Consider the following 12,747-nt stretch of genomic DNA (forward strand, 5'->3'; position numbering starts at 1 on the left):
ATGCTGCAGATCGCTTTCCAGCACCCTGCAACACCAGCAGCATCTCTTGGAATTAGAACAACCTCTCTGGAAAGACGAGGTGTTTACTGTGCAGAGCAGACCAGCCTTTGCTGTATATTAAAGTATATCTCACAAAATTTCATTTGCCTTAGTCTGGGTAGAAAAATACCACCCACCATCAAATACCCGCAGATTTTAACTCAACACTAGCCGTGAAGCCTGGGCTTGACCTGCACTGACTGGAGATCTTGAGCCCCCAGTGTAGCAGAGGCTGCCAGGGAACAGCTATGTATTTGTGCAAGGAGGGAGGCCACACACAGTTGTCCAGACTGTGGAGCAAGGTAAACAGAGTGAAGTAATACAGTTTGCAAATGACAATGCAAACCACAGAAACACACAGAAAGAGAGCAGACAAATTCATTCCCTGGCTAGGAAATTGCTAAGCATACAGAGGTAGGGGGAGATGCAGGGGAATTTTTGGCTTCTCCCCTATAAATAATCTTTGCTGGTACAGCACAGGTGAGAGGTAGAAGGGGTGGAGGTGGGACAGGGGCCAACCCAGAAACGTTACTGAAATATGCGAACAGCTGAGGTTCAATCAGAAACCATCTGAGAGAGAAATTATTCCCCACAATCAGAATGGATAGGAATGTATTGTAATCTGGGTGCAGTACAACCAGGGATTTACATACACTAGTGCTGAATTTGGCTTAACATGACTCTATGGCTCATTGATTCTTGAACCTGTTCTACCAACAAACATGATCTGCTCGGATGCTGAGCTCCCACTGAAGTCACGAAGCAGGGCCGAAAGAAGCAACTTTGAAACTGCAGATAAACTGGAATGGCCTCATTTGGGTGTAACAGTCCCAAGCCACACTGGTCAGATTGTATTGTACCAGCATGGCTCGGCCAGTGCCTTCTAATGGACAGTTACATTCAATCCTGTATATTTAAATTACAGTCCCAGCTGCTGAAAGTTGGCTGAGGGGGCAGAGTTAGCTCTAGTTAGTTCCCATCTTGCCTTGCAGATGCTGGTGCCAAGCTCCCCTCTTGCTTGACTTGATTGGTGCGGCTGGTGCCCAGCACTTTTGAATCCGAGGCCCCCCAACGACGACAGGAAAGGGCAGATGATTCTTTGTTGAAAGAATCCGACTCCAAATTCCTGCTTTGTTTGTTTCCCTCTCTCTGCCTCTCAGGCTATTTTGGGAGGAAGGTGTTTGCATAAGAGGCACTTTACAATAATGGTTTCATTCCTGCAGAGCCATGCAGCACCAGGATATGTTTTGCAGCTCACAATGTCTTTAGTGCAGAGATGTACTGAGACAGAGGCTACAGCTCAGCTCAGGGCCAGCCTTGCAATTTGTGGGTGAGCTGCTGGGAGGAGGACATAAATGGGGCTGAGAGTTGTCTCTCCCTTTGGCCCCACTGTGGGGGTCAGTGGAGATCAGAGTGGGCCATGACCTTTTCTGTTTGTTTGTCCCCCGGCAGACACCATACTCTGAGATGTGAATGGTATCACTTCTTTGCTATCTTACTGCCCTGGGGAACCATTTATTTGGAAGCTGAATCCCATAAAAAATACACCATAAAATAGAATGATCACAAAATCATGTCCTCCTGCAAACAAGCTGCTCTGAAAACCTAGAGGCTATACACCCCTCATGGACCATACACTAATGGAGGCCCTGGGTCAGTTTTCAGCTCAATGCTTTCCCTATTTCTCTCTCATTTTTGGGTGTCTCTCCCTAGTGGCCATCTGGACACAAAGGCCAAAGTTACCACAGTTACAACCCTGCAGTCTGCAGAATGGTGAGGACACCACATTTCCTGTGCCGATGTAAATGTAACTGCAATTAGTCCTTGGAGGAGGCCCGCATTGGAAACAGTCTGAGCTCTAGAATGAGATGATCCTATTTAACAAACTCAGGGCTCTCTGTGTGTGAGTCATGCAGATCTCTGGTGGATGGAAGAGGATGGGGAAAAAGGAAGGGGAAAATTCTGCCCTCCAAGCCATTTTGCTGAATCTGACCTCAGGAAAGACCCCGTCTCAATCTGCAGCCTCCTCTAATTGCTGCTTCCCTCCCACAAAACAATGTTCATTAAGGACAAGGGGAAGGGACTGCCAGAAGTGAATGGTAGCAGGAAATATATCCTATCCCTACACCACGCAATGACCACTGGCGGCCAATCAACAACCGTTGTCATTGGCCATTAACTAGAGTGGAAAACTGAGGTACACAAAGCATAGCTCTTCCCACCAAGAAGCAAGGGTGACACCAAGCGACAGACGAGACATCCTCTCTATTCCAGTACCTGCACTATGAGGGAGAATGCATGAGTGAGTCCCACTGATTATCAGAAATGATAATATACCTCATCAAAAAGTGTTGAGGAAAACTAGTGCCCGGTCTTGGGGGAAGGAGAGAGATGGCAGAGATACTATTATGCATTAGTGCAGTCTAATCTCAGTGATAAGAGGGAATCTCAGTTCAGATCCTTGGGGACATGATCACATGAAAAACCACCAAAAGTGGTTACCTTTTTGGGATCTTACCACAGAGGCCAAGGATTAATTGGGCCCTGGAGATGAACTAATCTGTCACACCTTTGAAATGGCCCATTGGTGGAGAGGCTGGTGCATGGGGACATGCTTGCCAGCTGTTGCCTGCACTGGTGATCTATAGAGGTTTCAATCTTTAGCACTGCTGGAACCTGTATTTTTCACTGGCACAATATTCACCTTTTTATACCAATGGTCGAAATGCCGAACCCTTGTGATTGCATTGTGTTCTGATAACAGTAGGTCAGCTGCATCCATTGGGGACTGGCATAGGGCACAGTTCAGACTGCATCACTTCTGTCATATTTAATGATCAATAGAGCCTACAAACACAGGGGCTGTTGTTGAATTAAATGCAAAATACACAACAGGAACATTGGTGAACCTCTCACTGAGAGGAGAGAGATATTCCAACCACCATAGGAAGGGGTTAAACAGGAAAAAGGTTTTCAAACCTGTGACGATTTTCACTGCCTCACTGAAGGACCAGGTGGCAATGCGACAGCACACACTTGACTCTCTTCGCTGGAGGCGACCAGGCTTCCCAGTTTGCTTGGATCACAAATGTGATGAATTTGCTGGTCACAAGGGGCCAGGTCTTTTCCCTTTAGAATGGGACATTTTGAGTTAGCAAAATTGTTGCTCTCGTTGACTGCTAATCTATTCCCAAGTGGCAATTAGGAATGTGATAATCTTACTGGGAATGAGCAAAGCCAGCGATCCTCGGGGAGGAGGGTGGGGTGGGACTCTTCTCTGAGAACTGATGTGACGAGAGCATTAGAGTCTTGGAGGAGCATGGTTCTCTCTGACTAGAAGGGCAGTGAAATGGGGCACAGTGTGCCCTCCCCACATTGAGTATCAGCCTTTTGGCTGGGGCGATGGTGCTTTCCCAGGAGGGGAGGAAATACTGGAAAGTGAAGGGTCAGGAAGGCTCTATGGTGGATGGCCAATGAGAGCTGGACTGAAGAAAGCAGGCAGTGGGGCAGTACAGGAGGGGGATGGTGCATCACTCCCAGTCCTGAGGGGGGAACACCCACAACACATTTTGGAAAGACACGTTTGTGACAAGGTGTAATGGAATGCACTTGTGTGGTCACCTTATGAAGTATTTGAAAACTAATATCTCACTGGTCAATAATATCACGGTGGAATGTATGTGGCAACATTGTGTGTAAAGTTATGAAATTCCCCCCTGTATAATGTTAAAGACCCATGTTTAAAGTCATGTAGCCATTAGGTAAAGCTGATCAAGCAGGTCTTAAACAAAGGGATATGTGTTTACCTCAATTTGCATATGAGCTGTAAACAGAGTCTTCAGACAGAGGGGAGAGAAGGAACAGCATGAAATCTCTCTCCTCCTCCCCCCCGCCCATGTCTCCTTGCCCTCCACTGGAAAGAACTTTATCTAAGGGTCACTCTCAGGGAAATGCATTTCAAAGGGTGATTAAACTATACAAGTAAGAGGCAAAACCACTCCAAGTTCTCTCTCCTTATCCATCTCTCTTGAGCCTAAGAAGACAAAAGAATCCAGCTCTTTGACTTTGGGAAGGATCCTGACCTGAAGATTGGTCAGTAATGTTGTTGGAAGCATATGGTAAGAATTTTACCTTGAACCAGGCCTAGTTTTTAAAAGTTTAGTACAGTATCTTTTTTTCTTATAACCATTTTTTACTTAAATGCTTTAGTACTTGTACTCACTTAAAACCTATCTCTTTGTAGTCAAATACACTTTTTTGTTCTTTAATCAAAATTAATCTAGTGTTGTGAACTGTGTGGGTAATTCCAATTAAGGTGGCAAATTGTATATTGTTCCTTTGGGACAATGGACCTTTGTTATCTGATCTGTCCAGGAGAGGGCAGTACATTTTTTTTGGGGGGGGGGGGGGGGGGGAAATCCAGGACGGGGAGTGTGTGGGGGTTACTCTGCATGTGGTAATCAAGGCTGCTGGAAGCCAGAGTGTGGCTGGCGTTTGCTGACAGGCTGCTGGGGTCAGAACTGCTGGCCCAGGACTGTGGCTACACACAGACACTCAGGGTGTGACCTGCATGCTGTTTGGCAGGAGCCCAGGTTAGGAGCCACAACAGCAAAGCATTGTGTGGCACCCACGGTTGAAGGGCAGACGTGACACAGCCCCTCGCTGCTCTGGATTGCCCCCCAAAATGTCATACAAGGGAAGTAGGGTGGTGCCCAGGTATTACTGCAGAAACACTGGCCCCAATGGGCAACCCAGAGACGCAGCCGATGGGCAGTGGGAGTGTGCACCTGGGAGAGAGGTCCCAGTTCGCATGGGGTTTCCCCTACACCCGCCGTGCCCCTCAGAGCCAGACTCCCCCCGGAGTCTGCCAGCAATGGCTGTAAGGCGAGGGGTCATGCTATGAGTACGGGAGGGGCTGGGGTGGGCGCTGCACCCTGGGCAGGGAGGTGCCTGAGGGGCACAGCTGGCTGGGGGGGGGGGCAGGGAGGGGTGCGGTGAGTACAGCTCCCTACTGGGGTGAGGGGAGGTCAGGGGGTGCCCTGCACTGCTGGGGATGTGGGGCGCATCTCCCATGATGCCCGGCTGCCGTGGGTACCAAGGTCCCTGGCGGCTCTGAAGGGCCCTTGGTCCCCCCAGCCCCGCAGTGACTCCTCCGGCCGCCAGGGGCCACTGTCTGCCGGCTGCGGCTGACACTCGGCGCCTACCTGACGCCAGGCCCCGTGGCCTCCGGAAGCACTTCCGGGCTGGCGCGGTACCCTCTTGCGCTCGTCACCAAGGCTGAGGAGGAGTCGTTAGCTGCGGCGCCTTGGCGGAAAGATGGCGGCGGCCATAGAGTGACCGGACGGCGGAGGCGTCGGGATCCCGCTGCGGCCCGGAGAGGTGAGGAGACGCGCGACGCCCATCAGCGCCCCCGGCTCCCGCCGCCTCGCGCCCCTCCCGGGGGACCGCGGCCCTGCAGCGCCCCGGCGTCTGGAAACCGCAATCTCCGTCTGCCGGGGCGCCCAGGCCCCCCTCACTCCGTGAGCCTCCCACCCCCGGGCCCTGACACTGGGGCCGCCTCCGGGGGAGCCTCCCGCGCCCCCTCTTCTCAGCAGGCATCTCCAGCGCACCCCGCCTCTAGGGTCCCAGCTGTGTTACCCTTGCGGTGCCCCTGCTCCCCCAGGAGACCCTCTCCCATCTCTCCCCCCCCCCACACGGTCTGGTATAGGGTCGTGCTGCTCCCTGTCCAGTACAGCGTCCTCTGTGTTTCCTTCCCAGGGAACGATGAAGTGATGGATCATGACGCTCCGACCATCAGGCCCCGCAGAATCCAGAACCAGAATGTCATCCACCGCCTGGAGCGCCGAAGGATCAGCTCTGGTAAGGCCGGCACCCACTGGCACCAGGTCCGGGTCTTCCACCAGAATGTCTTCCCCAACTTTACTGTGGTCAACGTTGAGAAGCCGCCCTGCTTCCTGCGCAAGTTCTCCCCCGATGGGCGCTACTTCATCGCTTTCTCCTCGGACCAGACCTCCCTGGAGATCTACGAGTATCAGGGCTGCCAGGCAGCAGAGGATCTCCTGCAGGGTTATGAGGGAGAGATCTTGGCCAATGGCAACGACCAAAGATCTGTCAACATCCGTGGGCGGCTCTTTGAACGTTTCTTCGTCTTGCTTCATATCACCAACGTGGCCTCCAATGGTGAGCACTTGAACCGCGAGTGCAGTTTGTTCACAGATGACTGTCGCTATGTAATTGTTGGCTCTGCTGCCTACCTGCCCGAGGAACCTCACCCCCCATTTTTTGAGGTTTATCGCAACAGTGAGTCGGTGACCCCTAATCCCAGGTCCCCTTTGGAGGACTATTCTCTGCATATCATAGATCTTCACACAGGTAGACTGTGTGACACAAGGACATTCAAATGTGACAAAGTCATCTTGTCTCATAACCAGGGCCTATACCTGTATAAGAATATCTTGGCTATTCTCTCTGTGCAGCAGCAGACTATTCATGTCTTTCAAGTGACACCTGAGGGCACATTCATTGATGTACGGACTATAGGTCGCTTCTGCTATGAGGATGATCTCCTGACCCTCTCCGCTGTCTATCCAGAAGTGCAGCGAGACACTCAGACAGGGATGGCAAACCCATACAAAGAGCCCTTCATAAATTCTCTGAAACACAGACTGTTGGTGTACCTGTGGAGGAGGGCAGAGCAGGATGGGAGTGCAATGGCAAAACGGAGGTTCTTCCAGTACTTTGATCAGTTGAGGCAGCTGCGCATGTGGAAAATGCAGCTGTTGGATGAGAGCCATCTGTTTATTAAATACACCAGTGAAGATGTGGTCACATTGCGGGTGACAGACCCTTCACAGGTAGGGCCTTTCCTCTTTGGGCAGCTTATTGCTTTGTTGAGCTTATTCCCATGCAGAAAAATACTAGACGCTACATTTCTGGTCTAAGTGCTGATTTGGGTCTTTGAGTGTTGGGTAGAAATGTTCTGTTCTCCACAGTATATAATTTGGATCCTGTTGTGAGGGGCCTTGGTGGTATCTTTGATGGTATTTAGTAAGATTCCCCCTCTCACAATGTCAAAACTTAATAGAAATTAGAGAGAGAGAAGACCAATGTGGTTATACAATTTCATCTTCTTGTAAATGCAGGATTGTTTCCTATACTACACTTATTGGTGCTTTGCCAAGTCTGTTGTTGTTTGTATTTTAGTAATCAGGATCAGGGACCTATTATGCCTCGCATTGTACAAATACAGGCTACAAAATAGTCTCTCTCCTGATGAGCGTACAATCTGATTAGAATTGTAAATGTCCCAAGTGACAGTATTTCTACTTCCGTTGGGACACTCATTATTGGGATTTGCTCCATAAAACTCATTCTACATTTTTCTTAATTTCTTCCAGTTATTCCTAATTATATCCTACTGCTACCCTACATATTGTAACCTTTTCCCATCTTTGGTATATATACCTTTCAGTTACCTGTAGAGAGTCATCCAGTCATTCCCCATCAGATGTCTTACACAAACTATACAATTAGTTCTTTAATTTAGCTTCTTATTTCAACCCCTCCAGCCTGCTGATCATTTTGTTCCTTTTCCCCACTCTCACCAGTTTCTTTCTGTTGAAGGGTGCCCAGAACTAAAAAGTGCTTCAGAGGCAGTCATGCCAGAGTAATATAAAGAAAGGACTGTTAACTTCCCTACTCTGTGGTCTACAGACTCTGCATGTGCCACCCCAAACTGACTTTTTTTTCTTGCCATATTGTATTGCATAGTTGGATCTCTAAGCCATTACTGCTTTCTAGATGCTTCTCTCCTATTAGGTATGTGTGTTTGAGTATTTTTCAGATGTAATAGCTGACATTTTTCCAAGCTGAATCTCACTTTTTCTGCTTACAATTCTAATCTCTCAAAGCCTCTTACTATCTTTCTGTCCTGGATGGTATTCACAACTCCCAATTATTCCTGGAGGAATTGTGCACCAAACAATTAAGAATTCTGCACACAATATTTTAAAATTCTGTAAAATTCTGCCTATTTTATTTGTCAAAATAACAATATAACCAGTTTCAATTATTTTGGTAGTTTATTTCAAAATACCTGTCAGCAAGTATGTCTGTAACAATACAGACAACAAAAAAGATTCAGGAAATGGTTTTTGACAAATAGATTCCTTACTAGGCATATTAATACAGAACTTTGAGTAATAATTCATTTAAAGTACAATACAGAAATGTATTTCCCGCACCACTCCAAAGCAGTGCAAAGGCTTTGGGAAGTTGGGGGGTAACGGAGGAGCGGAGGGAGAGGGAAGTAATTGCTGGGAAGGAGCCTGGGAGAGAATCTGGAGGGTTGTTGGGTGTGGGTTGGGGAAGTATGGAACAAGGTGTTTCTTTTGGAGGGGGGGCAATTGTTTGGGAGTTGGGGAGCCTCCCCCATGCAGACCCTGGCTGACCTCTAGCCTCTCCCATTCAATCAGGCACATCCGAACCTGTCCTTGTGTGTCCCTGCACCCCCACACCCCATTCAGCCAGGCATATCTGCAAATATGCCCGTGTGTCCCTGCACCCCCACTCTCCTCTTTCCCCATGTGGCCCTGCATCCTCAATCAGCTATGCATAGCTGCCCCATCTCCATGTGTCCCTGCACCCCCACTTCCCATTCACCCAGGCATAGCTGCCCTTATTCCCCTGTGGCCCTGGACCCCCATTCCCATTCAGTCCCTGGCTCAGTGTTGTCACCCCACTGGACGCAGGGGCACAGGAGCTAATCTGTCTCCCCTCACTAGCTATTATGAACCCCAGTCTGCGTGACCCCTCCAGCAGCCCCATGTGCCCCACTCTCTGCCCCTCTCATCCCCCCATTCCATGCCTCCTTACCTGGCCCTGCAGGCAGGGTGCTGTAAGGAAGACAGCATCTGCCCCCTCCCTCTCTACGGTTGGCTGCTCCTGCTCATTAGCCAGTTGCCCTCTCTTCTGGTGGGCAAAAGATGTAATTGTAGTGTGACCCCTCACATGACTTCCCTTTGCCTTCCTGTCAGAATCAATTATTTTGCGGGAGAAAAAAATCTGCTGGGGACGTTAATTCTGTGCTTGTGCAGTGGTGCAGAATTCCCCCAATTTAGTATCATCTGCTATCTCTAACTAATATGTTGTTTACTCCCATTTCCAGGTCGGTAATGAAGTTAAATCAGACCAGCTCTAATGCCAATCTCTGTGGTAGACATCCCTTACCCCTCTGCCCGCACCATAACACAACATGTTTATCATTGCCTTTTTTTCCTAGAGATCTTCAGTTTTCAATCCACGTGAGATTGGTCTGAGACTACTTTAAGTTTTTTAATCTACTTAATTCCTTTCATCTGCTTATTTTATAATTCTATTAAAGATGTCTGGCAAGAACTCTTTCTAAACTTGCAGTGCTGCTCATTGCTCACTGTTCTGTTTTCTCTGGAAGTTTCGTGACTCCCTTCCTGCCCCCCTCAATATTTGTCCCATTGTTTTTCAAGGGCTAGAAGTTGGAATGAATGGATGTTAGCTGTTCGCTTTGAAGCTTTCTTTGTATGTTACTTCTTCCATTGCGCACATACATTAGTCTGCTGTAGAGTCACAAAGAATGTTAAATCAGTGGTTCCCAAAGCCGGTCTGCCGCTTGTTCAGGGAAAGCCCTTGGCAGGCCGGAACGGTTTGTTTACCTGCCCCATCCGCAGGTTCGGCCGATCGCGGCTCCCACTGGCTTGCAATTTGGGATGTTTTGGGGCCCACTTTACTGATCCTGGAGTCTTGAGCCTAGAACCTATTAACCAGTGGCCAAAAATATCATAAGCCTTCCTGATTAGGTGAATGCAACCAGTTCTCTTGGATCTGGACTTTGACAGGCATTTGTGACTGGTCACTGCAATGCTCTCTAGACCAGTGTTTCCCAAACTGGGGCCGCCGCTTATGTAGGGAAAGACCATGGCGGGCCGGGCCGGTTTGTTTACCTGCCCCGTCTGCAGGTCCGGCCGATCGCGGCTCCCACTGGCTGCGGTTCGCCGCTCCAGGTCAATGGGAGCTGCAGGAAGCGGCAGCCAGTATGTCCCTCGGCCCGCGCTGCTTCCCGCAGCCCCCATTGGCCTGGAGCAGCGAACCACGACCACTAGGAGCTGCAATCGGCCGGACCTGCGGACGCGGCAGGTAAACAAACTGGTCTGGCCCACCAGGGGCTTTCCCTACACAAGTGGCGGCCCCAGTTTGAGAAACACTGCTCTAGACTGCTTCCATTTGAAGACGGCTTAGACTTCGTAGCTGATGCGGATCGTGGCTGGCTTGAAGCCTCAGAGGCAGGCAGCAGACTACACTGGTTACTCAGGAGATGAACTTAACTTCCCATTTGTTTCTGGGTCCACTTCCAGATATTTGATCTGTGAAGCTCTGGCTATCTGATCAGCTGAGGCATTCAAGATAACTGGTTAATAGGTTCTAGATTTAAGCATCTGTGGCAAGCTGTTCTGTGTGTAGGGCTCTCAGTTGTGGAAAGTCTTTCATTTACTTCTGTTTTGAGAGAGCCAGAGCTTATTGACAATTAGGCCCATCTCATCTCCTAGGTCAGTGTTTCCCAAACTAGGGCTGCTGCTTGTTCAGGGAAAGCCGCTGGCAGGCTGGGCCGGTTTGTTTACCTGCCGTGTCTCTCGGCCCGTGCCGCTTCCAGCAGCTCTCATTGGCCTGGAGCAGCGAACCGCGGCCAGTGGGAGCCATGATGGGCCGGACCTTCGGACGTGGTAGGTAAACCGGCCCGGCCCGCCAGGGGCTTTCCCTACACAAGCGGCGTCCCAAGTTTGGGAAACACTGTCCTAGGTTTTGCATAAGGAGGGGTTGGGTGGGTTGGTATTTAGGATATTGGGTTTTTTGGTGTGTTGAGAGGAAAAAGTTAAGGTTTTAATTTTTATTAAACTCACAAAAGGTTGTCTTTCAAATGTTGTACATGAAGCTTGAGTTTTGATAAATACGTTTATGCATCTAAATAAACAAGAAGTAATAAAAAGTAAAGCAAAAATGGTCACGTTTTAGATCTGCCAACCTGGCCACAAGGTCCCTTCTTCATGCTCTGCCATTTCCACTGCTCTTGGATGGTTTCTATGGCAGCTGTAGCAGGGTTCTATATTTAGTGAAAATTCTGTTCTTTCCTCTGCACTTGAGTCTAACCTTTCCTTTGTTTGTTTGATTATGCAGTGAGGCCTAAAATTATGATACAGTTGAATATCTACGTCTGGTTTCTTCCCCCCCCCCAGTTCTTGGGATCTGAGCTTTATATTGGCAGTGATATGGACTAGATGATTTAGTAGGTTTTTTCCATTTCAATTGTCTGATTAACACAATCACAAGTAGTGGGATCCTATATTGAAAGCATGGAAGATGAATTCTCAGTTATTCAGATGGATCTAGGCATGACGCGTTCTATGGAAATACTGTGTTTTTCTAAATAGCTAGGTGGTTACCTAACTTACGCCAAGTGTATAGCATAATGTCCCACCCAGGAACTACAAGTGGCTTTAAAATATTATTTGAGAAAAGTTTCTCTGGTTTAGCACATTTCATAGACCCATAATTACAGTAAATACAGAGATTCCCGTAAAAGAAATACACCTCTACCCCGATATAACACGAATTCGGATATAACGCGGTAAAGAAGCGCTGCGGGGGGCGGGGCTGCGCGCTCCGGCGGATCAAAGCAAGTTGGATATAACGCGGTTTCGCCTATAACGCGGTAAGATTTTTTGGCTCCCGAGGATAGCATTATATCGGGGTAGAGGTGTATCTTACAACTGTAATTTTGCAGGGTGGATTTGATTTAAATCAAATTGATTTAAATCACTAGTCAGGAAGACTCGATTTAATCATCGATTTCTACATAAAAGTGCATTCTTGTTGGTTGTTATAACGTTAATACATATTCTTCACAACTCAGATAGATGTAGGTTTCATTTTTAGAAGGTACACACTATACATTTTTAAAGTGATTTATTTTGAAAACTTTTCAGATTAGTTTTACAGCTATATTAGAAAATGAATGATTGTTTGGTTATTTCATTTACCAAAGGTAATTGAAGCAGATATTTATGAAGTCATTGGGAGGTGAACTATCTCCAATTCAACAGGTTAATCATTAATATTTGGAGGATTTTCTTGCCATGCTGTATTAGGAGGAGAACATCACCAGACAGGCATTTAAATTGTTTTATTTAATTAAAACAACAACTTTGTGTATTCTGGGTTTTTTTTCTTCAACAGCAAACATATAATTTTTTAACAAAATAAGCATATGAATTTTTGAAATTAGTTAAACATTCAAGTTTTTTAAATTCAGGTTTGTTTTTGTTAAAATTGTTTTTAACTAAAATAGTTAAATGAAATATTAAAAAAAAAAAAAATTAAATCGACTATGTCAGCCAGGTCAACATGAGAAACTTAAAATATTGGCTTCTGCAGCTAACTCAGTCGTTTTCATCTTCATTTTCCTGTTTGTTCATAATCTGGAAAAGAAAAACAAGCTTTCCTGCTTTTTCAGGTCCCAAATGATTTCTCAATTTGGAATGAATTAGTCCAGGGGTCGGCAACGTTCGGCACGCGGCTCGCCAGGGTAAGCACCCTGGTGGGCCGGGCCAGTTTTATTTACCTGCTGATGCGGCAGGTTCGGCCGATCGCGGCCCCCACTGGCCGCGGTTCGCCATCCCG

At 47.8% G+C, this 12,747-nt stretch overlaps 1 protein-coding gene across 1 annotated transcript in view; it reads left to right on the forward strand.

Annotated features, from left to right (window-relative positions):
* The first annotated feature begins 5,335 nt into the window (after positions 1-5,335).
* DET1 (DET1 partner of COP1 E3 ubiquitin ligase) overlaps positions 5,336-12,747 on the forward strand; it is a 20,073-nt gene continuing 12,661 nt past the window's right edge. The window contains exons 1-2 of the mRNA XM_026648342.2: positions 5,336-5,418; positions 5,797-6,893. Of these exons, the coding sequence (XP_026504127.1) occupies positions 5,811-6,893 (1,083 nt within the window). The 5' untranslated portion in view covers positions 5,336-5,418; positions 5,797-5,810. The remainder of the gene's footprint in view (positions 5,419-5,796; positions 6,894-12,747) is intronic.

Source organism: Terrapene carolina, unplaced genomic scaffold (genome assembly GCF_002925995.2).
Source record: "Terrapene carolina triunguis isolate 2854851 unplaced genomic scaffold, T_m_triunguis-2.0 Scaffold67, whole genome shotgun sequence".
Taxonomy (NCBI): domain Eukaryota; kingdom Metazoa; phylum Chordata; order Testudines; family Emydidae; genus Terrapene; species Terrapene triunguis.